Raw genomic sequence first — 26,558 nt, forward strand, 5'->3', positions numbered from 1 at the left:
ATGGAATACTTGCTTTCTCTTTCTAGTCAAGCTATATGGGGATCTAAATCATATCCAAAGACACTTTACTAATATATCATGAAAAATTACAGCACAGGAAGGACACATTTTAAGCCCATATTTTCTTTTGGGTATGACTATATGTATAGAGAAAGTTGTTTGAAGAGGGGTATTAGGTTAATCAAATATTTTAATGGAATCAGGCTAATATAGCTAGTGCATCCTTTTCACACGAAAGATAGTTTTGTCGGTGGGCCCAGATACATAACTCATTGATTACCACCCATTTTCATACTAGCCCAGTGGTTCTCTTTTAGAGTCTATCAAAATCACCTGGAGGGTCTGATAAAATGGACTTCTGGGTCCTAACCTGAGTTCTGATTCAGTAAATTTGGGACGAGGGCCAGAGAATTTGCATGTCTCACAAGTTCCCAGATAATGTTTATGTTGGCAATACTTGAAAATCACTGGCCTAGCCAGTTAGGCTGTCTGATGGTGACCAACATTTGTGATTAATGTGGTTATAGTTAAACTATAAAGTCTGAGAGCATTACAGTCTTTTAGATTACTTTGTAAATCTTTGGTCTACTATCTGGGGTCGTTTCGGCTTACCTTCTTCACTACCAATTTCCTAGTTGGCACCTTAATATGAAAAAAACATGCCCCTATTATATGCACACACACTGACGTAATTTTTTTCTCCTTTGGGCTAGACTAGAAAATCTAGAATAATTCTTATTAAATGTTAGATCATCCAGAAAAATTTAAATGTTTAACATTGTTGGGGGACACAAATTTCTGTCCCTGGACCAAGAATCAAATTGACAGGAGACAGATTAACAAGAAAATCAAATTTAATAGTATGCATACATACAGGGAATCTGCAGACTTGAAAATTCCAAAGACACTCAGACAAAATAAGGTATATATATGTCATCCCAAACTAAATAGAAGTGGGTAGGGGTCCAGGACTTCCAAAGGAAGGCATACAATCCTCAGAAAAAATAAAAAAGAGTAAATGTTTGGTAAACAAATGTTTGTGGGGGCCATTCAAAAACAATGGGAATAAGAGGGGATTTTGATCATAAGGCCTTGCTAGGTTTCTCCTGTCTACCTTACTTTACTATTTATCATAATATAGTTATCTGTGATGATAGCTCTCTTCTTGCATGAGGTCTTCTATCTAAATGTTTTTTTAGGCAGTTGGTGGGCAGGGCGTGGGGCTGCAGAAAAGCTTTCCCTGAATCTGCTGGGTTTTGATTGCTTTTAACTCAAAACAATCTTCATGTCAGAGTGGCCAATCTTAGGGCAGCCTCCCAAAACTGTTCTTGCTATGCAAGAAAATCTGTCACCTTGCTACTCTCAGATTTCCTGTTTTATATTGTACAGGCTGTATTATATTTTGAGCTGTTTACTTAATGGTTTACCCCCAAGGGTGCATACTTTGTCTAAGTTTTCTAAAAGTAGTCATAACAAATCCTTGAGAAATGATTTACTGACATAACGTGAAAATTCTAGAAAGAGATGAGAAAGCAGGAGACAGAAAATTAAACAAAAAAACGAAACCTCTTTTATTTGGAGAAATATTGGTGAAAAATACTTTTAAAATACCACCCAAGACAGGTAGCTGGCTAGCTTAGAGCATGTGACTTTTTTTTTTTTTTTTTTTAAGATTTTATCCATTTATTAATGACAGACACAGAAGGAGAGAGGCAGAGAGAGAAGCAGGCTCCATGCAGGGACTCCAGGATAAGGCCCTGAGCTGAAGGCAGGGCATCCGGAGCATGCGACTCTTCATCTCATGAGTTCAAGCCCCATGTTGGGTGTGGAGCCTACTTGAATTAAAAAAAAAAAAAAAAAAAAAATCCTTAACAATAAAAAACCCCCAAGACACCACCCAGGAAACTCTTGGTGAATACAACACAGTTTGTCCATTGAGTTTATGATAGATGAAGGGATAGGGAGGGTGACAAAATTACAGATAGAAAATACAGGCTCTTGTGTTCAAGAAATTTATAAACTGTTGGCTAAGACAATGTGTAACTACTAAGGAAGTGACATTAAGGTACATACAATATCTGCAAGCTCCAGACTTCCACATGGAGGAGACAGTTATAGACAGCCATTATTTTGATGTTCCATAGACACCTCAAGTTTTAATAGGTAAAAAACCTGAATTCTTAGTTTCCTTTCAAACTTCTTTGTAGAGGCTGCTTTTAGACAACAGGCTTGAGCAACGTAATGAAGAGCAAGGCAAAAGGGCCTACGGTGACCACCTACCTGAATACAGACAGGAGACCTACCTCAAAATATCCATAGGCCCTAAACAGATCAATGGGCTACTTACAGCAGGCACAGTTACCAAAAAAGGGAAAATTCCCTACGTTGCCATACCTCTTTATCTTCCCCTTTAAATACAGCCCTACTCATGCTCTCCTGTCAGACAGTCTCACCTTTGCTGTCCTGCCCACCACTCCCTTGTGGTGTATTCAATAAACTATCTCCTTTGTGCTGCCTTGGGTGAATCCTTTCACCGCCCACGCCACTGGTTTTCACTCAATCACTGCCCCACATTTGGGGCCCCCATTCAATCGAACAGACAGCACATTCTTTTCTTGAAATTTTCTCCATGTCAGCAAATAGCACTATTCTTCAACCAGTTAAGTCAGGTCAGATACTTAGGAATCATCTTTCATTTCTTTTTCCCTCAAGTCTCAAATTATACTCATCTGTATGTCCTTCTATTTCCAAATCTAAGAACCACTGTCCACTTTTCCCACATATGTTCTGCTACTACGTAATCCAAACATCATCACCTGTTGCTTCTGCTGCCGCATTAGCTTCCTAACTGCAAGATCTGGTCCCTGCCCATCTCTCAAGGCTCATTTCATCACCTATCCTTTCTGAATACCTTCCAGCAGCACAGATCTTTCCTTAGGTTTTTGAGCACTCAGATGACAACTTCTTCCCTGGCTTAGGGCCTTTGTACAATCTATTCATTCTGGAATGTTCTTCCTTTTCTTTATTGCATGGCTGGATCATTCTCATCTTTTAGGCCTTGCTTTAAGAGTCAACTCTTGTGTTAGAAAAAAAGCCACAGGCCCCAAATGAAGTCATTTGCAGAGTCCCCAAACTGGGGCTAACTACCTCAGCTAACTGCAGTTTCAACTTCCCCCAGAAATATAGTCTTAACTGGTCAATAAGGAATTTTCTGGATCAGTGCCAACAAGAGCTCTCTCCATCTCAGAAAGGCAATCTGCATAAGACTCCTTGCCCTTCCCCCAGAGGAAGACTGACCTTGCCCAGAACAATCCTTTTCTTTTGCTAATAACTTCCTTGCCCTACTTTCTTTCCTATAAAAACCTATTTTGCATGACTCTTTGGAGCTCTCTTTTATTTGCTAGGTAAGATGTTGTCTGAATCATTTAATAAAGCTAACTTGATCTTCAAATTTACTTGGTCAAATTTTGTTTTTCAAGACTTGAGAGAGGCCACCTGAAACGAGCCTAACTCAGTTTCCCCTTCTATTCTTAACTCCACCTATAAGAGTTAAGTTCCACTTGGTGAGGAATCTAACTTGTTCACTATTGTAATCCCAGTACCTAGTAATTCTTGGCAGAGGGAGGCACTTACAACTATCTTCAGGATAGGGCTGCCTGGGTGGCCCAGTGGTTCAGCGCCGCCTTCAGCCCATGGCATGATCCTGGAGATCGGGGATCAAGTCCCGCGTCGGGCTCCCTGCATGGGGCTTGCTTCTCCCTCTGCCTGTGTCTCTGCCTCTCTGTGTCTCTCATGAATAAATAAATAAAATCTTAAAAAAAAAAAAAAAAAAACTATCTGCAGGATAGTGGTGCCTTGGTGGCTCAGTCAGTTAAGTGTATGCCTTCCACTTGGGTCATGATCTGGAGTGCTGGGATGGAGCCCCCATCAGACTCCTTGCTCAGCGAGGAGCCTGCTTCTCCCTCTCCTTGTGCGTTCTCTCAAATAAATAAGTCAAAAACAATATCCAAACTATCTGCTATCACTAACTACTAGGTACTTTGTGACCCAGTTTTGCAGGGTGCAGAAAGGCTTCCTGAGTTAAAAGACAATAAAACTGAAACTTAAGGAATGAGTATGAATTAGCCAGGTTAGAAGCGATCTGGAGGTGAGGTGAGACGGTGGATTTGAGGAACTCAAAGACTTTTCATAGGGCTGGAGCAGTACAAAACAAATATGGAGAGGCAGGCAAAGGCTAGCAAGAAGGGCCCTGTAAAATATGTGAAGAAGGTTAGGCTTACCTTGAGGGCAAATAGGAGGCAAGTAAAGATTTTAAACCGGGAGTGCTCTGGCCAGATCTGCGACTTACCAGATAGCCTGGCAATGTGGAGACTGGATTGGAAAGTAACACGAAGTAAGAGCCAGCTGGGAGGCTGGAGACTGGAGCTATGGAGAAGTCACGGTGTTCCAAGTGGCCCACAAGTGGAGGACTGTGTGGATTCGAGATATAATGACTGGCTGAGTATAAGATAGGTAAGGAATGTAGAACAATTTCAAGTTTCCGATTTGAGCACACTGACAAAACACTCTTCCCTCTAGGTCACAAAACGATATGGAAAAGCCCCCTTTTCAGCACTCAATTACTCAGCAAAGCCTGCTAAAGCCGCATCTCCGAGCACCTCAAAACCCGGATGGTACTTTTCCTTTGTTTTATCGGTTCCAGAGGCTCACCCTCATCTAGCTCGCTGGCTAGGCAAATGTGGAGGAAACGCTCGCTGAACTGTATCAACAGCACGGCCTAATTCTAAATGACAGACAGACCCTTTTTCCTGTTCACTCTCATGGCCACCCTTCTACAGAGAAAGACTAACTCCTGAGAAAACAACAGGGAACGCTCTAAGTCTCACCCACGACGACACTCAGGGCCACGTTAGGAGTCTCGCCCTTTGCGCTCCACAGCTCCTCACCTGAGGCACACGACCGAGACTCGTCCGGGCGACGCTCCGCGGTGCCGACCGCTGGGACGCGGCGACGAATCAAGTTTCCAATCAAAACTCCCGCGTCCTTTTCCGCCGGAAGTGACGCTTGGGCAGTGGCTGCTCACAGCCAATCAGAAGAAGGCGCCGCCGAGGGTGGAGATTGAACGCGGCGTTCTGTGAGTTTCTGGGAACGACCATTTTCGTCAAACTGTGGGTAGAGACAGGGTTTGGGGGATGTTTTTCCCCGACTGGTGCCGCAGTGGCACAGTCTATAAAGTTGGTTTTGGGGGCAGCGTGGGGGTCCCAGGAAGGGGTGGTAGCGCCCCTCAGATCGGGGTTCGGCAGGGCGCCTGGAAGGAGGAGTGGGAGCTGGGCAGGGGAGCTTGGTGGCGCGGAGAAGAGCAAGAGGGGGATGGAAGCGGGGTCTGAAGCGGGCTACCCGCCCGGGGCAGGGGACCGGGGCGTATCCTGGACGAAGGGACCCGGACCTAGCGGGACTCGGGGGGGCTCCGGGCCCCGGAGACTCCAGCTAAGGGATGGCTTGTGTGGGCAGCGCGGAGGTTCGGGGTGATGGGTGAGCGGACTACCGCAAGAGGTGGTTGGCTGACATCATGGAGGTGGGATGCGAGGGCCGGACCGAGCGGGCTGCGAAGCCGCGCTCCCCTGCCTCCTGAGTAACCCAGTGCAATGCCCTCCACCCCTCGGGACCTCGGTTTCCTCAGCTGTCAGTGGGAGTAGCCATCACGCGACACACGGATTGCTGTGATGCTGGAGTTAGAGGCGTGTGTGCCATTATGCCTAGCGATATAGGGACACGTAGAGAACGCTCAAGGAATTGTCATGGCAGCTCTTATTATTATTGTTATTATATGGGGTTTGCGGAGGGCAAGGGGGGTGGCAATGGAACTGAGGCCGACCGGGCAGGGCAGGAAAGGAGGTGCTGGGCTTGGAGAGCGCTCTGTCCCCAGGATGGGATTCCGGCGGTCCGGTGGGAAAGGGTGGACTTGGACTGGGGCCGCGATGAAGGTGGACTCGGAAGAGGGGACTGCGCCAGAGCAACGTGAAAGGCTGCGGCGCCGCCGGGGACCGGGGCGGGGCGGGGCGGCGTGGGCGCCCAGGCTTGGGCGGCGTTGCTCCGGGGAGGAGCCTCTGTGCGGTGGGCGGAGCTGCGGGCTGGGCTCGGCTCTAGCTCCGCGTCTCTGCCGGTCTCGCTCCCACCCGCACTGCAGCCGCCAGCCGGAGCCGTAGCCATGGGGCGCCCCGCCGTCCTGCTCCTGCTCCTGGCTCTCCTGACGCCTGGGGTCGCCATCCCTGTACCGCCGGCCGTGAAGGCCCTCAGCAGCCTGCGCTGGTCAACCAGTTTCACCTCCCGCCATTTTACTGGCGCGAAGTACTCGGTTCACTACATCCTACAGAAGGTAAGGCGGGGCGGGGCGGGGCGGGGCGGGCGTCGGGGAGCGCTCGGGCTGCGCAGTCCCTGCCTAATGGACCCGAGCCTAGGCACTGGAGCTCACCCAGAATTTCAGACCCCTAATGCCTAGGACTTGTCCGATCTTTGGCTCACAGTTTCTAGACAGTGGCACCAAGTTTCAGTTCTGTTTAAAATCTCTTCTCCCGTGAACCAGTAGTTTAATAATCAATCCTGGTTTCCACACTCTCTTCTAAAATTGGCTGTGACAGTCACTTCAGCTTCTGCTCCCAGAAGATGATGCTCTAATTCAAATTCTCCTCACCTCCCGTCAAATTAAAATTGTTTGATGCCACCTGTGACTCCTACTCCGTCGTGACAGTCATCGTTTGTCCAAAAGCAGCCTTTAAATACACATTTCCAGTATCCTATTAGGTAATATGTAGTATTCAACCCAAAACACCAGCCTGTCATCTCTTGCTCAGCTCAAAGTTGATTTTGTCGCCCTCTGATTAAGGGTTTTTAACCATTCCTGTTCTCCATAAGACTGAACATAACGTGTAGCCCACGGTTGTAAAGAAAGTTGTAGAAGAAAGTCAAGATTTGAGGGTGGGGATTAGCATCTCTGCAGTTCTGAAGCTTGAGTTTAGAAGTTTAAAGTAGACTTGATGGCTTTGTGCTTGGCTGCCTGAAGCATGACAAGACTGTGTGAAGTGACGAGATCTCTTACCAGTTTGTATTTCTGGGAACCTGTGTAAAGACAGGTAAAGACTAGGAAAAGGTTTGGACTTAGAAAGAATGCAAGAGTCTGAGGTTTGGCTTTTGGAGTTGAATAGAACAGCATTCCACTCTGCTAGCTCTGTGAACTTAGGAAAGTTACGGTACTTCTCTGAACCCTGTTCTTGGGGCCCTTGATTGGCTGCGTCAGTTAAGCCTCTGCCTTTGGCTCAGTCATGGTCCGTGGGTCCTGGGATGGCGCAGGGCTCCCTGCTCAGCGAGGAGTCTGCTTCTCCTTCTCCCTTTGCCTCTCACCTGCTTGTGCTCCCTCCACCCTGCAAGTGCATGGTCTCTTTCAAGTAAATAAAATCTTAAAAAACAAACAAACAGTAAACGCAGTTTCTTGATCTGGGGATTTGGTGATGATTAAATGAAAACAGATGACATGTCCCCAGCAGAATATTTAGCCCTGAATCTTGAATTCAGATAGACTGATTGAATGAATTTGTAACTTATAAGGAATTATTTTTAACCCAGAAATTTAAATTACAGTTTATGAGGAAGAGAAAGCATTTTATTTCAGCAGAGGAAATGAAACAGGGATTTTTTTTTTCAGACTTCTTAATTAAATTAATTCACTAAGCTACACTTTCATTTGTAAATTGAGAGGATTGAACAAGGAGCAGCATATTACATACTGCGCTAAGGAAAATTAAGGCTATTTGGGGAGCTGTCTCAGAGGGTTGGTGGATGAAGGGTAAAGTGGAGGCCAAGTTAGGGTGCTTCAGTAACCCCTCTCTCTCTGAACTCTTTGAGCCTGAGCTTTAGTCTGTTTCATATTTGGGGATTTTGTATATGATTATTTGCAGAGTCTTATTGGTAAAATAAAATTGAAAGAGAACTTTTGGAATGAGGATCTCTGAATTCTCCTTAGAAGTGATGAAGGGCACCTGGGTGGCGCAGTCGGTTGTGTCTTTCTCACACAAAAGAAGAAGAAGAAGGAGGAGAGAAATTATGAAAAAGGGAACTATCAGCAGAAAAGGGGGAACAAAAGGGTGGAAGAGACCAAATGATCTGTGAGCCCTTAATTTATCTTCCTTCATTATACATTCCTTTCTTGACCACTTAAACTATTTAGAAATATAATTTAAGAGTTCTTTTTCCTTTTTGGTGATTTGTTTGACCTTACTCAGCCACCCTTTGGCTTAGTTTATATTTTAGGACACAGATTCCACATATATGTGTATTGCTATAATAATAATTTTCCTTATATCAACGAGTTGGGTTTTATTTCATTTTGTTGAGAAAACTTCCACATACATATTTATTACATAATAATGATTATCGTAGTTGCCAATTCTGGACCATAGGTTTTTAGTTGGGACCATGTATAAACTCAACCTTAATTTTTTTTAGTTAGAGGACATGAAATGCTTTTATGCCTTTTAATAATAAACATCATTATTATAATTGTAAGCCTCAGTTTTTATTCAAGGTTGAATTTTTATCAACCTTTGTAATGATTTTCTTTATCTGTAGTTATATCTGTCTAGTTGACCAAGCTATTCCCAGCTATCTTTATATGCACATAAATTCCATGAATGGTCTGGATATAAAGGCCCTTTCCCTCCCCTTTGCTCCTCAATGCACACATGTACTTTTAGCAACTTAGAACAGAGACTCAACTGAATTTTACAGTGTCAGAAATTCTATCTGGAATACTATCTCTCTTCTTTCCAAGTTAAACTCGTACCTGTAATCCAGCTGAAATATCACCTCTTCTCTGAAGCCTTCTAGACTTTAGGGCAACATAGTTGGTCTTTTTTCACCCTGCACACTTACTCTTTTGTATGTGTCCCTGTTAGCTAGATAGCACTCTCCAGTACCCAAAAGAGCCTATAAAAATATAAGGCACAAAATAAGTATTTTTTTGAGGGAGTGAATGAATGACTATCCAAAAAAAGCCTAAACAGAGCAAAGTCTACCACGGATTAAATATGGTGACAAATGAAAGCACACACACAGTGCCTTGGGACATGGTGGGAACTTAATAGATCACATGCTGGTTTCTTCCCCACTCTGTCCTAAAACCACACTCCCCATAGTATCATCATTTCAGATTGATCCAAATGCATGGCAGTTGTGATAATGCATCTTCTAGAAACTTAATTGACACAAGTTTTATTTTTTATTTTTCTTTTCATTTTCTACATCTTTACTAATTCTTTTTCCTCTTCTTTCGAAGTCTGCAAATGTTATTGATTTACTAGGAATATTTGTTTTCTTTTATCCAAAGTAACTGAATCAGGAGACCAGAGAAAGAATAGTACATCACTTGGTCACATCCAGGTATTTACACGTATACATGTATAATGTCAATGTTGAAGGGGCTCCTTGGACTTTATGGCTTATGGTTGCAAGGTTTCTCTCTTTCTCATTACCCTCCACCTCCCACCCTAGCCCCTCAGAGTAGAATGTGAGTTCGGAGGGCATTTTACAGTGTGATGTAGTGGGAAAAGAGAATGGGTCCTTTGAGGCTCTCATTTTCCTCAGTGTCACTAGGCAAACAATCTTTATTAGTCAGAATTCTCCTGAGAAACAGACCCAATAGAATGTTTCTTTCTGTGTATGTATTCCTTTTTTCACAGAGATTGATTTATTTTAAGGAATTATTTCATGTGATTATGGAGGCTTGGTAAGTTCAAAATCTGTAGGGTTGGCTGGCAGGCTAGAGACCCAGAGAAGAGTTGCAATTTGAGTCCAAAGAGAGCCTGCTTGCACTATTCCTTTTTGTTCCGGAGAGGTCAGTCTTTTTTGCTATTCAGTCCTTCACCTGGTTAGGTGAGACCCACATTATGGAGGGTAAAGCTGCTTTACTCAAAGTCTACTGACTTAAATGTGAATCTTATCCCAAAAAACACCTTCATAGAAACATCCAGAATGTTTGGTCAAATATCTGGGCACTGTAGCCCAGCCATGTTGATAAAGATTTTTTGAATGGAAAAAATTGGCTAGAAGTTAAAATGAATAAGGCGTAAGAGGAGGGAGAATAAAATGAAATATGTAGTGTATAAATATCGAGTGCACAGTAATACTAATAATCTGCTACTGTTTATTGAAAGCTTTATATGCCCTACTTTCTGAGTACTTAATAGACATTTAATTCCTACAGCTGTTCTGTGAGGTAGATGGTTTGTTCCACTTCACAGGTGAGAGAACGATCATATAGACAGGTTGAGTGACATGTTCAAGATAGATTGCTTATCTGTTTCATTTTGTTTTTTTCTGAAAATAAACTCTAATGAGTTTCTTGTTCTAAAATAAATGTCATTATCTTGGTTATTGTACTAGTCAGGATGGGCTAGGTTATGCTGATGTAGCAGAACTCAAAATTTTAGTGACTTAACCCTACAAAAATGTGTGACTCAAACTGTATTTCCATTGGGGTTAGCAGAGGGTTCCCTCATTGCATTCACTTAGAGACTAAGGGATTTATGAAGGCCTCCTCTCAACGTATACTTTCATGATCACCATAGCAGTGGAAAAAGGACATAGAAAGATAATAAATGCCCCAATCTGGAAGTGGCACATGTCACTTCCTTTCATAATTCCTTGGCCCAAACAGGTTATTTTGCTGCATGTAAGGACAAGATAGGGAGATAAGAATATTGACTTTGGAGATCCTAGAAGGAGAAACAACACTAATGACCACCATACTCAATTAGTCTCTTACCTGCCCACCCATCTACCTACTCGAGTGTTCATCCAATTCCTTTTATATATCAGGCATTGGGCTAGGTCCCAGGAAAGCAGAGATGATTACACCCTGGAGGACCTCACATACTTGTCAGCTATTCCAGTCACACATATTCAAGCTTGTATCTGAAAAATATGGGAAGGGACTGATAAATTTGTAGTGTCTTGGTAGTATGTGGCCGCAATTTACAGATTGCTTCAAAAAATCCCTCAAGTGAGACTATCTACATAATATTTTCTTGCTCAACTTATTATCATGATAGTTCACTGATCTAATGTATATATACATTGAAGTATGTGATAAAGAAATTTATTCATACTATCATTTGGTAATTAAAATAATTATTTTGCTTGTCTTTTTCATAATAAAGGAAACAAAATTAATAGATTTATATAAAAAATCTGAAATATGCCTTGTAAATTTCATCAAAAGGAAACTTTTTTTAATAAAGATTTAATTTATTTATTTATGTGAGAGAGAGAGAGAGAGCATGAGCAGGGGTGAGTGGGAGAAGCAGTGTCCTTGCCAACCTGGGAGCCTGACATGGGGCAGGTTTCCAGGACCCTGGGACCATGACCTGAGCCAAAGGTAGATGCTTAACTGACTGAGCCACCCAGACGCCCCAAAACTTGCATTAACAATGTGTGTGTTATTGGGGAGTTTATAAACGTCTTTTTTTTTTTTAATCTTTTTTATTCTGGTTCACAATTTAAGAAAAGTCCTGGTTGTTTATGAGCAGTGAGTGAATTAGCACTTATTAATTATCTTATCTGGGCTAGATATTATTTTAAATTCTTCTGTGTACCTGCTTTTAATTTTTATAACCACTTTTAAAAATAGATGGTTTAATTGAGGTTCGTAGAGATTAAGTGACTTGATCAAGCTCTTGAGGGACAATACATTTTAATCTGTTGCTTCCAAGATCTATGATCTTTCATTCAATTGACATCATGATGCCTCTGTTTTCAAAACTGATGTCTCCATATCTGTCTATATTCCACATCCATTCTTTGCAGCAGTCCTATGAAGTAGATATTATGCTCATTTTTAGAGGTGAAACTATCGAGGTTTAGAAAGATTAAAGGAAGAATCATCCAAAAGATCCCATTTGTAAATCTCCTGGTTTCTCAGTCCCAAATTGTAAATAATTTGTGGCATATCCATAAAATGGAATATTACTATCCCTTAAAAATGATGACCTTGAAGTATACTTGGTAATGTCGGGAAATGTTTGTAAATTAATGATAAATGAAAAAAGCAAAATAGCATACTTGAATGTATGATGTGTTTCCAAATTCATTTACTCTATTTTTGTTAAGTTCTCACTATTTGCAGGGCACTCTTCTAGGCACTGGAGAAAGAGCATTTAAGACATAGAGAAAAGCAAGTACAAAACCCTAAGGTAGATGTGTGCCTGGTGGGAACAACCACAAGGAGGCCAGTATGACTGAAAGGACATACCCAAGGAGAGGGTAGCAGCAGGGGATGAACATAGTGAGGAGAAAAGAAAACATAAATATTCCTCTAGCAGAGAAAGAAAATAAATGGACTAGGGAAATATGATTTGATTATAGGTAGCTTTTTTTAAAAGATTTTATTTATTCAAGAGAGAGGCAGAGACATAGGCAGAAGGAGCAGCAGGCTCCTTGCAGGGAGCCCGATGTGGGACTTGATCCTGGGACCCTGGGGTCACGCCCTGAGCTGAAGGCAGATGCTTGACCACTGAACTACCCAGACGTCCTGATCACAGGTAGCTTTGAAGTCTCATGCATGTTAGTAAGACCATTTGATAGGCTGTATGTTTCTTTAGCTACATTTACTTTCTTGGGTATGAGTGAGAAGTTGATGGAGGGTTCTTTTAACCAGGATTATCCTTTTGCCAAATCACTAAAAGAAAGTGAGAGACATGGAGATTAAGGGACATATGCAAGGGAGTATTTATTTGTTGACCATGAAATTTAAGCCTAGTAATGAAGGAAGTAAGAATAGGGTGAGGGGACAGTAAAAGGTGGATTATATGAGTTTGAAGGTCCTCCTTGCTTCCTGTGGTTAGCCCTCTACTGTAGTCACCATGGGTACATTAACCACCTCTTCTTCCATCAAGCACTCTTCTGCTCAGAGCCCACAATGATTCCAAATTGTTTACTTTTTTTTTTTTTTTAAGATTGTATTTATTTGGGCAGCCCGGGTGGCTCAGCGGTTTAGCGCCTGCCTTCCGCCCAAGGTGTGATCCTGGAGTCTCGGGGTCGAGTCCCGCCTTGGGCTCCCTGCATGGAGCCTACTTCTCCCTCTGCCTGTGTCTCTGCCTCTCTCTCTCTCTCTCTCTCTCTGTCTGTCTGATAAATAAAATAATCTTTAAAAAAAAAAGATTGTATTTATTTGAGAGAGTGTACTCATGCAAGTGCACTCTCAAATGGGGGGAAGGGCAAAGGGAGAGGGAGGGTCAAGCCAATGCTGATCAGGGAGCCTGATGAAAGTGGATCCTAGGACCCTGAGTTCATGACCTGAGTCAGATGCTTTTTTTTTTTTTTTTTCTGAGTCAGATGCTTAACTGGCTGAGCCACCCAGGTACAGCAGCTAATTGTTTGCTTTATTTAGAACAAAATCCTGTAGCATTCAGGGCTTTCTACCCTGTGACCCCAACCCACCTTTCTAGTGTGCTAATCTATTCCCCACACATCCTCATTCTTTTCCTGTTTCTATACTTTTAGCCCACATTGTTTCTTTTGTCTGAAATATCTCTCCCAGTGCCCTCCCCCCTTTATCAATCCCATCCTTTTTTTAAGCCTCATCTCAGATACTGAGTACCTCCTCCATGAGGTATTTCTTATCTTTCGGAAAGTGTGTGATCAGTCAGATCTTTCTTTCCTTCTTTTTTTTCTTTTTTAAAGATTTTATTTATTTATTCATGAGAGACACACAGAGAGAGGCAGAGACATAAGCAGAGGGAGAAGCACACTCCCGGTGGGGAACCTGATGTGGGACTCAATTCCAGAACCCCAGGATTACGACCTGAGCTGAAGGTGATGCTCAACCAGTGAGACACTCAGGTGCCCAATCAGATCTTTCTTTGTACTGCTTTCAGGGCACATGTCTTATTCTAGTCTTGTGTTAGAATCTTTTGTACTCTTATCTTACTCTCTATTTTTTTAAATTTTTTTTCTTACTCTCTTTAAATCAAGGACTCTATCTTGTAAGTACTCATACTCCACAGCGTACTACCCATAGTATTACATAATTTTTATAGTTTTATTAGAGTATCATCTTTACAAATGTTTGTTGAATCTGTATCTTTTCCCCCTCCCTTTTCCTGCTTCCCTGTACCTTGAGATAAGGAAGGGATGTGTGTGTGTGTGTATGTGTTATAGGGAGGGAGGAAAACTTGATTCTCAATGGCCTGAAATCCTTTTGGGAAACAATATAGAATGCCAGGCAAATAAAAACAGGCCCACTTATTCATATTCTTATTTTGATGATCTGGAAGCTGTAACTTAAAGGTCACAACTTACAGGGTTGTCTTTACTAACCTTCTCCCCACATACGTACAGAGAAAGAATCATGAGAGGGAGTACAGCAAAGTTTGCTCTTTGTTTTGTGTATGGGAGAGGGCCAGGGAGAGGTTAAAGAATGAAGACATTAGGAAAAATGTCCCTTAAAGCCTACTGCTGTGGGAGTTGTGTACTGCCCATATTAGAGAACTAAGGTAAAGATAGTACTTTTTATGATTCATTTTCAAAAAGAAGCCAGTTAACTATGTATATTTGTAAATCCTTACTTTCTGTTACTTGTGTCAGTTCCAAGTTGCCACACAGTGCTGCACCTGGAGAGGATCAGCTGTCATGTCTGTCAAGCTCATGATGTTCTCTCGCTTGCTGCTCACATTGTGGGGATTCCCCACGCGGGTTAGGTAAAGGCAGATTTATTCAAGTCAGATTTCTTTAGGAGCTTTTTCTGAGCGGCTCTTCAAGTTGGTTATAGGCTTCAATGATGTATCATTGTCTTATAGCAGATAAAATATCTAACATAGAGTAAAGCAGCACAGTTGTATGTTCATCCGGAAAGATTTATTGAACTATCCATGTACCATATGCTATGTTAATAGCTGGGGATAAGTGGAAAGCAAAGACAGACCTCATAAAGTTTACAGTTTAGTGGGAACATAGTGATAATAATTAGGAGTGTGCTTTAAGGAGTAGTTTGTTGTGGGATCTTCAGTGAAGTCCTGAGTCTTGGATATTAGAGAATCCTGTAGGCAGCAGTGGTGTCAAAGCAGAGACTGGGAAGCTAAATAGAGGTTAGACAGGAGAGGGAGATGATCAAGATTTCTGTCCAGGTAGAGGGCGTATCCTAAGGTAGGAAAGAGCAGTCATGTTGTAGGAACTGAAAGGTCAGTAAGCCTGGGACAGGATCAGACTCTATAAGGCAAGAGGTGGGCACTCTGCAGTGTGAAGTCAGTATAGTCATTGGTTCCATTGGCACACACATGGTGCAGGTAGTCCTTCTCTCTCTTTTTTTTGGTAAGATTTTATTTATTTATTCATGTGATACACAGAGAGAGGGAAAGGCAGAGACAGAAGCAGGCTCCATGCAGGGAGCCCGATGCGGGACTCGATCCCGGGACTCTAGGATCAGGCCTTGGGCTGAAGGCAGGTGCTAAACCGCTGAGCCACCCAGGTATCCCTCTTCTCTGAATCTTTAATTGACTTTAAGAACATAACTTGGTGTTAAAGTGGTAAGGGTCAAAACACTGCTCTGCTGACCAGAGTAAATGCATTCACCTTGTGACAGGTACAGCCTAAGTGCTTTTCATAGATGTATCTTCCACCCCGCATGGAGGAGCTACATCTTTTTCATAGAGAAATAAAGGGCTTAGAGGTAAAGTGATATATCCACATCTCATAACTGATCATTGATAGTGCTGGGATTTAAACTGAGTTCTGTTGACATCAAAGCCCTTGAGCTATATTGCTTCTGTACTACTTGTATTTCTGGAATAGACAGAAGATTGTGTAATTCATGGCCTAAATTCAGGATAGCGTGGAAGTCACATTTATTAAGGATATCCAGATTAGACAATAATAAAGTTGAATCAAGAGGAATCTCAATTTTCTAGCAAGGCTGGATAATTTTGGAGAGAAAAAAAGTCATAATGGAGGTTTTAACAAAACAAAACTTTCTTCTGACTAGGCTTTTGTGTTTGTAAAAAGACTTAAATGAATGTACTTTAAATAAATGAGCCATGTTAACAGCAGAAGGGGACTATTAAACCTTCTAAGATACAGACTCTGAGATATTTTTATAGAGTAAAGGATATAAAGAGACCTCCACTGATGATCGCAAAAGGTATTCTCCAAGAAATAAAGGAGGAGACTAAACTGGTGGGGCAGGAATGAGGTCACTACTTTAGAAATTGTCCCCTTAAGTTTGGTGCTCAGTACAGTTTATCCTAGTTCCATTAGGGAATCCTCCTTTTTAAGCTTTTCCAAGGTTTAGCGCCGCCTTCACCCAGGGCGTGATCCTGGAGACCCGGGATGGAGCCCCGCATCAGGCTCCCTGCATGGAGCCCTCTGCCTGTGTCTTCTACCTCTCTCTCAGTCTCTGTATCTCTCATGAATAAATAAATAAAATCTTTTTTAAAAACCCCAAAAAACAGAAAACAAAATTTGGCTTAGAATAAGTTAATTAAGGTTCATGTAAGTATTCCTTACTTATGCTGCATGGATTAGTCACTGCTAAATATTCATAGTTTTCTATTCCACTTGGATTTTCCTCTTTTGTCCACTAATTCAAGGGAACAGAGGTCACCTTTAGGCCTTTTGCTTCTGAAAGTCTACCTTGATTAGAAAGTCAACTTCAGGAAACCATGCCTAGGTATTCTGTTTTCTATTAAAGCCTAAATAGTGGTCTCCTCTTTAAACATGTGCTTAGAATGATAGTATTATTCTTCTGTTTAATAAAGTGCTATCATTTTAAAGGAAATTAGATTGGAAATTTAAGCTGATCTCTGTAACTTCTTTTATGAGAAACCTGGTTATTTGAACCATGATTGTAATTATATTATTCTGACACCTAAGATGAAATAAGTAGTCCTTTGAGATGTGGATTTACAATCTTCAGCATATTAGATGATGAAAGTGATGTCACAGGTTATTTTAAAATTCTTTAGATGGGCAGTGGTTTAAGCGCCGCCTTCAGCCCAGGGCGTGATCCTGAGACCTGGGATTGAGTCCGTATCAGGCTTCTGGCATGGAGCCTACTTTTCCCTCTACCTGTGTCTCTGCCTCTCTCTCTCTGTTTGTCGAATAAATAAATAAAATCTTTAAAAAAAAGTCTTTAGAAATAAGATATTCAGTCATGTTTTATTTCCGTGGTATATACCTTACACATAATTCATATAGTGATGAATGTGTACTAAAGATATATTGCACTGTCACAGCGCAAGATAGAAAGTCAAAAGCAAAAACATATCACATTCAAGGCCACATGATACTTGGTGTGTAAGAGGCTCTCACTGTTACCAACTCAGTGCCTTGTTGCTGTTTTCAGTTCCATGATGACTGCATTTTTTTTTTTTTTTTTTTTTTTAAGTTTTGCTTTGCAGGGTCATTTGTTGTAAGCGAAAAGTTGGGACAAATTGTAAAGTTTTTTTGTTTTTTGGGTTTTGGGGTTTTTTGTTTTGTTTTGTTTTGTTTTGTTTTGCTACAGTTTTATATATATCACTGGGGTGCCTGGATGGTTAGTTAAGCGTCTGACTCTTGATTTAGGCTCAGGTTATGATCCTCAGGATCAAGCCCCATGATGAACTTTGTGCTCAGTGTGGAGTTTGCTTGAATTTCTCTCTCTCCCACTGCCCCTCCCTCTACCTGCACTTGCGTGCCTGTGCACTCTAAATGAATGAATGAATGAAATCTTTAAAAAAAGTTATATGACAATTTCTTCCTAATGAATATTAAACCTATACCATTGTATATGTTTGTATATGTATTTGGCTATTTGGCAGTGGTTTCAGACTTGGGAGGTGCATGCTAATAAAACATGCTTTAAAAATTTTTTTTAAAAACATGCTTTACAAAATGTACGAGTAATACATCAAACTCTCACTTCTTTCATATTCTTGCTAGGCACTTGCATGCATTATCCACCTTAATCATCATAAGACCTCTCTGAGGGATGCCCAGGGTGGCTCAGTTGATTAAACAAACATCTGACTCTTGATCTCAGCTCAGGTCTTCATCTAAGGGTTGTAAGTTCAGGCTGTGCAATAGGCTTCATGCTGGGGACATGGAGCCTACTTAAAAAAAAAAAAAAAAAAAAAGACCTCTCTGAGATAGGTACTATTTTTTTTTTTCATTTTGCATATAAGAAAACAAGCCCAAAGACATGAAGTAACTTGTTAAAATTCAAATAATAGATGGCAGAATTGGCACTAAAACTCAGATCTGTTTGCAGATTCTCTTTCTGCTACATTATAGTACTTCATTTGTGGTTTTCAGGAGAGAAAAAAACAAAGTTTTTGAAAGATACGCTTGGTACTGGTCAGATTTTATTTTATTTTATTATTTTATTTTTTTTGTGGTCAGATTTTCTTAGTGAAAAAGTGTGTGTGTGCATTTAAGGCTTGACATATTGGTATTTTTGATAAGTTTTCCTGATGGCTTATGACTAGCATGTTTGGCCAGCATCATTGTGATTTAATAACCTAATTTAAACAAGGAACTACAACCCAAACAATGGCTCTGATTCAGGCGATAGGAAAGTGAGGAAGTACTTGTTATCATTTGTCAGTGAATTCTTATTTTTATGCAGTTTGAACCATGGGTCACGCTGCAGACACTATCGTTTATAACTGTCGGAAACCTCTGCCACTTCCTGAGTACTGATGGCCTTTTCCTTTGAGGGAGCAGCTCATACAACAATTTTGGAAAGCAATGGTGATGACTCCCTTCTCCTTGGCCTAGGATGCTTCCTTTCTCTTAAACAATTGGCTTTAAATGACAATGACTGGTGTGGCTACTACAGACCAAATGAAACTTTTTGTTTGCCTTTTTATGTAGGCTGTTTTCTAGAAAATAACCACAGTTTAAAGTAGAAGGGAATTAGTTTTTGCTGACTACCTTTTTGTGATCTCTTCAAGGACAGCAACGTTGGGTCTCATTCATCAGTGGATCTGGGAGGCTGCAGTACTAAGCTTTGTACATGTGGAGCTGTACTAACAGAATGACACTGCATGTCATATCCTGTGTTATTGAAAACATTAAATGCAAATATCCAACATTAGGCAAGATATAAAAGCCTATTGCTATTACTTACACACCCCCAGTGCTTTGGTTCATCTCTGAAAAATTTGAGTGTAACATGGCAAAATGAATGTTGGCCAAGATGCTAGGGAAGTTACTCCCCCAAAAATATAGATCATGGTTTTAAAAGATTTCCAGAAGGGCTTTTTGTAGGTAAATTCTGTAACATTGCCAAACCCTTTTATTAGTTTGAATTTATAGTCATTTATCTGTAGTCTCTGTTCTCTAGGTAACCTTTCTCCATTTCACATTCCAGCTGAGCATATACATACATTTACTCTTTCCTGTTGGTCTTCCTCTGAAGACTTAGTCTTTAAATACTTCTTGAATTTTCAAGGCATCTGGTCTGTTTAGCACTTGCTTGTTCTCTTCTTTTAAAAAATATTCCTCTCCAGGAAGCCCTTCTTTGTTAATTGGAAAAGTAGTAAGGTCTTCATTATTTTTTTGCTCCTCTCACTTGCAATTAATTTACTGTCCTTTTCTCATCTTTGCTTACACACATCTAAGATATGCAGACAACTATAGTTAATTCCAGGTGCTTCATTTTAAAATTCCAAACTGCCTCACTCCATGCCTTCTAGGATATTTTGGTTACCCTGTCCCTTGTTGAGCTAGCATAGGCTTGGACAAAACAAATGAATTTTAGGATCAGTCTTTAAAAACATAATCAGAGGGCAGCCCGGGTTGCTCAGCGGTTTAGTGCTACCTCCAGTCCAGGGCATGGTCCCGGAGACCCAGGATCGAGTCCCTCATCGGGCTCCCTGCGTGGAGTCTGCTCCTCCCTCTGCCTGTGTCTCTGCCTCTCTCTCTCTCTCTCTCTCTCTCTTTCTCTCTCTCTCTCTCTCTATCTCATGAATAAATAAATAAAATCTTAAAAAAAAAACATAATCAGAGAAGTAGCTGCTAGAATAGAATCTATTGTTATTTCTTATTGACACTGTGTGCCAGGCATTACACATTGGTCATTTCATTGTTCTATGCACACTATGCTGGGATGTGGCTCATACAGTACTGGTATCTCTGCTTGGAATGGTTTGTCTTCCTCCTTTCTCTGCCTGGGGCCCCTGTCCATCCGTCACAGCTTAGGTCTTCTATCACTTCTGTGAAACTATGGGATTGCTTTGTTTCTTTTCCCAGGCTGGGTATTGACTAATATCCCCCTTGTGCCTTCCATTGCACTTTATGAATACTTCTTTTGTACTACTACTATGGATTGCAATGATTTGTTTATATGTTGGTCTCTGTATTAGGGTGTGAGCAGCCTGAGTGCTGGGACTACACTTATAAGTGTAGCCACAGTATATGCCCTCAACAGTTGTTTATTTATTTTTTTAAAAAGATTTTTATCTATTTGAGAGGGAGAGAGAAAGAGAATGCATACGGAGAGAGGAGAGGGAGAAACAGACTCCCTGCTGAGCAGGGAGCCCCATGAGAGGCTCAGTCCCAGGACCCTGGGATCATGACCTGAGCTGAAGGTAGACACTTAACTGTCAGCCTCCCAGGTGCACCCCCTACACACACACAGTTGTTTAAATGAGTAACTGGCCCAAGTTGAGGTGATTACTCTCTTTTCTGAATGCTGTTAACACTTGCTTTTTTAATATTTTGCTTAGTACTGCCACTATGGCATAGACACTGCCCAATTAGAACAGAAGCTGGTCACAGAGCTGAGGCCCCTTGCAGTGCCATGGGTTATTAGTTCTTTAGGCTTGAAGTCTGGAGAAGTAACTGGGACAGTAGGACAGGTGGGCATAGAGTGGGGGTGGGCATCACTTAAAGTGCTAAAATAATAATTTGCCAAGTGGTGTAGAAAGATTTCAATATTTTAATAGCTGGCTGAATTTCAGCCTTGGTTCTTCCAAAGAGTGAGTGCTTTTAAGAATAGGATGCTCCGGGACTCCCGGGTGGCTCAGCTGTTAAGCGTCTGACTTGGCCTCAGGGGCTCAGGTCGTGATCCTGGAGCCCTGGGATCGAGTCCCACGTCGGGCTCCCTGCATGGAGCCTGCTTCTCCCTCTGCCTATGTCTCTGCCTCTCTCTCTCTCTCTCTCTCTCTCTCTCTCTGTCTCTCATGAACAAATAAAATAAAATCTTTAAAAAAAAAAAAAAGAATGGGATGCTCCTTATATTGGTTAGTATCCCTCATATAGATAGTTAAGTACAACTGAGAGGTATGGGTGTTCAAGTTAAACTTTTATAAAGAATATTAATGTCATCACATAACACTCCCTTCTAAAACTCCTTTGATTTTTTTCACATTACTGTTAATGGCACCAATCTCCTCATGGTCACTCAGGATTAGAGTATTTTGGAGTCATCTGAGTCCTTCACCTTTACCTCTCTGCCAAAGTCCAATTAACCACCAAGACTGTGATTCCTTCCTACTTTATGCCCTTCCTTTACATTTCCAGGGTTACTAGCTTTTATAGACCCATACAATTCCAAGCTAAACTATTACAATAGCCTCTTAAGTCCATTTGTTCTGTCAGCCTCAGTCCAGGCCAACTGGCACTATGGGTTATTTTCTCCTCTCCTCTTTTCCAGTCCAGGCCTTTCCTGGGCTCTGCTCAAACCGAATCTCCTAAGGGAAACCTTCCTCAGTTGACCCAGCCTAGTATGAGCTGTCCTTCTCTGGGCTCCCTTAGTATTTATTGTCTGTGATGTTCGTTAACTATACAGTAACTTTATGAAATGGCTCTCGTTGCCTGAATTGTCATTACATCTTAGAATGTGATTTAACAGGTAATTATCTCTCAAATAGAAAGCATACATTCCCTAGAATTAATACCCACACAGGGTCATAATGGTTCAGGATATTTAGAGTTTTAAAATTTCCTAATTGACATAATTTAAAATTTTGTAGCCAGGTTGCTGAATAGCATGCAATTTTGTTTGAAAGAAGTGCTGACTATAACCCACTAACTTGAGTTTATAACCATGAATGGATTATAATCTCCTTCTTTTTTTCTTTAAATTTTTTAAAAATTTATTTATTTATTTATGATAGAGAGAGAGAGAGAGAGAGAGAGAGGCAGAGACACAGGCAGAGGGAGAAACAGGCTCCATGCACCGGGAGCCCGATGTGGGACTCGATCCTGGGTCTCCAGGATCGCGCCCTGGGTCAAAGGCAGGCGCTAAACCGCTGCTGCCACCCAGGGATTCCCCATAATCTCCTTCTTATGAAACACTACTAATGTAGACTATATGGGTCCTACAAAGATGAATGTTTCTCATGTAATGGAAAGGTAAGACCTGGAAGCAAAAATCTTTACTATAGGGTGAATGTAAAGTATTGCAAGATATGTGTGTGTTTATATATATATAGCACAAGATTTCAGAGGAGGGAGAATTGCATGGTGAAAACTACTTCCTATTGTAGGAAGATGTTCTGTTTGGGAGAGAAGGTAATTGGTGTTTCTTAATAGTTTTAGAGATTTTCCTTTGATAGTTAAATCATTCCTTTCAGAGTTTTTTTTTTTTTTTTGTACATCATAATTACTAATTTTTTTCAAGAGGGCATAGGAATAGTATACATTCATTTCCTTTAAGTTTCTTTTTCAGTTTTTTTTTTTTTAAGATTTTATTTATTTATTCATGAGAGACAGGCAGAGAGAGAGGCAGAGACACAGGCAGAGGGAGAAGCAGGCTCCACACAGGGAGGCTGACGTGGGACTCGATCCCCGGTCTCCAGGATCAGGCCCTGGGCTGAAGGAGGCGCTAAACCACTGAGCCACCAGGGCTACCCCTTTTATTTCAGTTCTAATATAATTAGCATACAGTGTTATATTAGTTTCAAGTGTACAATTTTAGTTTTCAGGTGATTCAGCACTTCTATAAATTACTCAGTGCTCATCACAATAAGTGTACTCTTAATCCCCTTCACCTGTTTCACTCACTCCTCACCCCCCCGCCCCCCGCAGCCCACCTACCTCTGACTTACTTCACTTATTAGCATTATATTTGGTATTTGTCTCTGACTTACTTCACTTATTAGCATTATATTTTCTAGATCCATCCAAGTTGTTGCAAATGGCAAGATTTCAGTCTTTTATGGCTGAGTAATATTCTGTTCTATATGCATATGTACCACCTCTTCTTTGTCCCTTTATCTGTCCATGGATACTTGGGTTGCTTCCATAATTTGGCCATTATAAATAATGCTGCTATAAACATTGGAGTGCATACATCTTTGTGAATTAGTGCTTTCATATTTTTTGGGTAAATAGTAATGGAATTACTGGATCATAAGGTAATTCTATTGTTAATTTTTTGAGGAACCTCCATACGAGAATCAGTATTAATCAGTCACTTCTGTGTTTTACGTTACATTCTTCTACACTTTCAAAGTTGAGTTGGATTTTAACTTGACAGTGTTTGGATCTATGCATATTTCCTATGGCTAACACACCTGATAGAAAGATAATAGTGTCACTGGTGAGACAAGGGCTGAGAACAGAGTTAACTGGTATAACAAGTACAGCTAGGCCACTTGGTATCCTGTTGTCACATTACACTTCTCACTTTTTCTACCCAATTCAGCTCAACAATCATTGATAAAACAGTCCTATGCCCATTAAGCTTTGTGGTATGGGGGTTCAGATGTGAACAAGGGAGGGGAGGCAGTATGATGTGGAAAGTCACCCTCTACACTTCATAGTGTTTCTTTGAAGAACAGATGAGTGAATGTACATTTAGGCTTTAGGTGCAGCCCTTGCATTATTCATAGGGGCAAGGGGCTAATACACATGATTTGATCAATAGATTCTGACATTTTGTATAAGGTTACTTTTTTTTTCAAGATTTTATTTGTTTATTCATGAAAGACACAGAGAGAGGGGTAGAGACATAGGCAGAGGGAGAAGCAGGCTTCTCTGGTAGGGAGTCTCAAGCAGGCTTCTGGTGGGGAGTCTGATGCGAGTTTCCGTCCCAGGACCCCAGGATCAGGACCTGAGCCGAAGGCACATGCTCAACCACTGAGCCACTCAGGCGTCCCTATAGGGTTACTTTAGTCTTGGGTTAATAATAGTATAGCATTTGTAAGATATGTATATATAAATAACTACGGTGAAAGAGTACATTAGACAATCACTATAATAGAAATTACTAAAATTACCATGGAAGCAAAAGAAGGCAGAAAGGCCAAGGACTGCTTTGTATAGGAAATGGCATTGAATGGAATCCCCTGGACCTTTTCACACATTGACGTGCCTAATAGGAAGCTATGGAAATTTCTTTTTTTAAAAGATTTTATTTATTTATTTAGAAAGCTTGAGCACGGGGAGGGACAGAAGGAGAGAGCATCTCAAGCAGACTCACCTGAGCACAAAGCCCTACACAGGGCACAATCTCATGACCCTGAGATCCTTATATGAGCCAAAATCAAGAGTCAGAAGAAGCTTAACCAATTCAGCCACCTAGGCGCCCCTGAAGGCTGTGGAGATGAAAGGCTTAATTAACTATTGTCTGCTCTGAGATCCCTTCTCTGACCATTGTATTAAAATTAGGTCTACCTCTGTATTTTCTCTATTGGAATCAAGCATGCACAGTTGTGGTTTCTTTCTTTTTTTTTTTTTTTTTAATTTTTTATTGGTGTTCAATTTACTAACATACAGAATAACCCCCAGTGCCCGTCACCCATTCACTCCCACCCCCCCACAGTTGTGGTTTCCAAGTGTTTGTGTCTTTGCTTGTTTGTAGTCTCTTTCATTCATTAGACTATAAACACTATGAGGTCAGTGACCATATCTAAGTTGACCACTGTTGTCTCTCTAGCATTTATCCACAGTAGGCTCTCAAGAAATTCTTGTTAAATGAATGACTGTAACCACTCCTTGCATCAATGTATCCAGAGCCCAGATTAGAAAATAGTAATTATCAGCATCTCTGGAGATCCACCTCTGCTTTATTCCACAGAGCCCGGGCTTCAAATAAATAAGTGAGTTTGGCACCTTTCTGTTCTTGACAGAAATGGAATCATAAAATATGTACTTCATAAAATATATCACTTCTCTGTACATCCTATTTACTCTGGGCAGTTGCCATACAAGATGGTAACACCATAGCAAAAGCACCTGAAAGTAATCAAAGAAGCAACTTGGTGGTGTTTGAACTTGTCATTGTTCTGAGTTTTTTGGTTTCAGCTGAGGATATCCTTTTCCCTTCCTTTATCTTTTTTACAGTGTCCTTATCATTCAGACCGGATGAATGCTGAAAACAATGAGTAGTTTACAGAGTATATTTTAAGTTGATGATTAAAGGTCTCTAGAGGCCATTTTATATTAAAATTGGGACTAAAAATTTTGACCTTGGAGTTCCCCTGGAGGAAAAAACTTAGGCAGCTACTTTTCTTCAGTTGCTTCCTTTTGTGGGTGATTTTCATGTGAGGATTTCATAAAGTTTAGTTTGAAATGCTAAAAGCTTTTAAAATCTTGTATTAGTCAATGTAATAAAAATAATTTATTTTAAAGCAGTCTCTAAAAAAGAAGGCTGTAAATTTTTGTTGCAGTGATTCTCACAATGTGATTCACAGAGGATCATCCATGGGGGAGGAGGAGATGCATTTTAGCATTCTGTTGTATTATCTTGTAGTTTATTAATTTAATAGAGGTAACAAGATAAAGGTTGTGGTCCCTTATGTCTTTTGTCTCATTAGAGGGGAACAGAGATTATATAACCTTTGAGAACTTTGGAGTCACACTTTGTACAATTTTTTAAAGTAGTTTTTGGAGGAAAAAGGTGGAAATAGGATCTATTTTATTAACTTTTAGTAAATGCTAAGAGGAGCCTGATGGCCTTGGAACCCTTGAACCAGTTTAGTGGGGCTCCTGCTATTTAGAGTGCCCATTAGTCAGGGCCAGTGCAGAATCAGTTATTAAAGAGCAGCAGTGGTGGTTACAGTTGTTCAAAAGACTTCCTTTTGTTGATTGCTATTGTGCATATACACTGATATATGATCTTATACACTGGGCCCTTTTCAATTGTGGTATTACCTGGGTATGTTATGATTTTGGAAAGTAAATATTGTTTTACTTTACTATATATATATATATATATATATATATATATATATATATAACATATATATTTGTTATATGTATTATATATGTAGCAATTTAAGAGACCTAGGTTGAAACTTAGCTTATTTGTCAGTCTTGTCATGATCTCTCACCTGGACCTATTAGTAACTTTCTGTTTATTCTTTCTCCCTTTTTAAAAAATCTCCCTCTCCAGGCCAGCCTCCACAGAACTGCCAGTGTGACCTCTTTAAAACATGGATTAGAACAAATCCTGTTTTTTTTTTTTAAGATTTTATTTATTTATTCATGAGAGAGGCAGAGACACAGGCAGAGGGAGAAGCAGGCTCCCTGTGGGGAGTGCCATTCAGGACTCAAACCCAGGACCCCAGGATCACGCCCTAAGCCTA

The 26,558-nt window shown here is 40.9% G+C and overlaps 2 protein-coding genes across 11 annotated transcripts in view; one reads left to right on the forward strand and one right to left on the reverse strand.

The window, feature by feature from the left end:
- The window catches only part of DDIAS (DNA damage induced apoptosis suppressor), a 29,887-nt gene extending 24,825 nt beyond the window's left edge, over nt 1-5,062 (reverse strand). For 4 of the 8 annotated variants that reach the window (XR_007404585.1, XR_007404588.1, XR_007404582.1 and 1 more), the window contains exons 1-2: nt 4,947-5,062; nt 4,349-4,469 (exon numbers count right to left, since the gene is read on the reverse strand). The gene's annotated coding sequence lies outside the window, so the exon portion shown is untranslated. The other 4 variants (XR_007404583.1, XR_007404586.1, XR_007404584.1 and 1 more) reach the window with 4 other exon arrangements.
- LOC112642100 (prolylcarboxypeptidase) overlaps nt 5,042-26,558 on the forward strand; it is a 65,714-nt gene continuing 44,197 nt past the window's right edge. The window contains exons 1-2 of one of the 3 annotated variants that reach the window (XM_025419497.3): nt 5,042-5,134; nt 6,188-6,376. In XM_025419497.3, coding sequence (XP_025275282.1) covers nt 6,209-6,376 — 168 coding nt within the window. In that variant the 5' untranslated portion in view covers nt 5,042-5,134; nt 6,188-6,208. The other 2 variants (XM_025419498.3, XM_035704226.2) reach the window with 2 other exon arrangements.

Source organism: Canis lupus, chromosome 21 (genome assembly GCF_003254725.2).
Source record: "Canis lupus dingo isolate Sandy chromosome 21, ASM325472v2, whole genome shotgun sequence".
Taxonomy (NCBI): domain Eukaryota; kingdom Metazoa; phylum Chordata; class Mammalia; order Carnivora; family Canidae; genus Canis; species Canis lupus.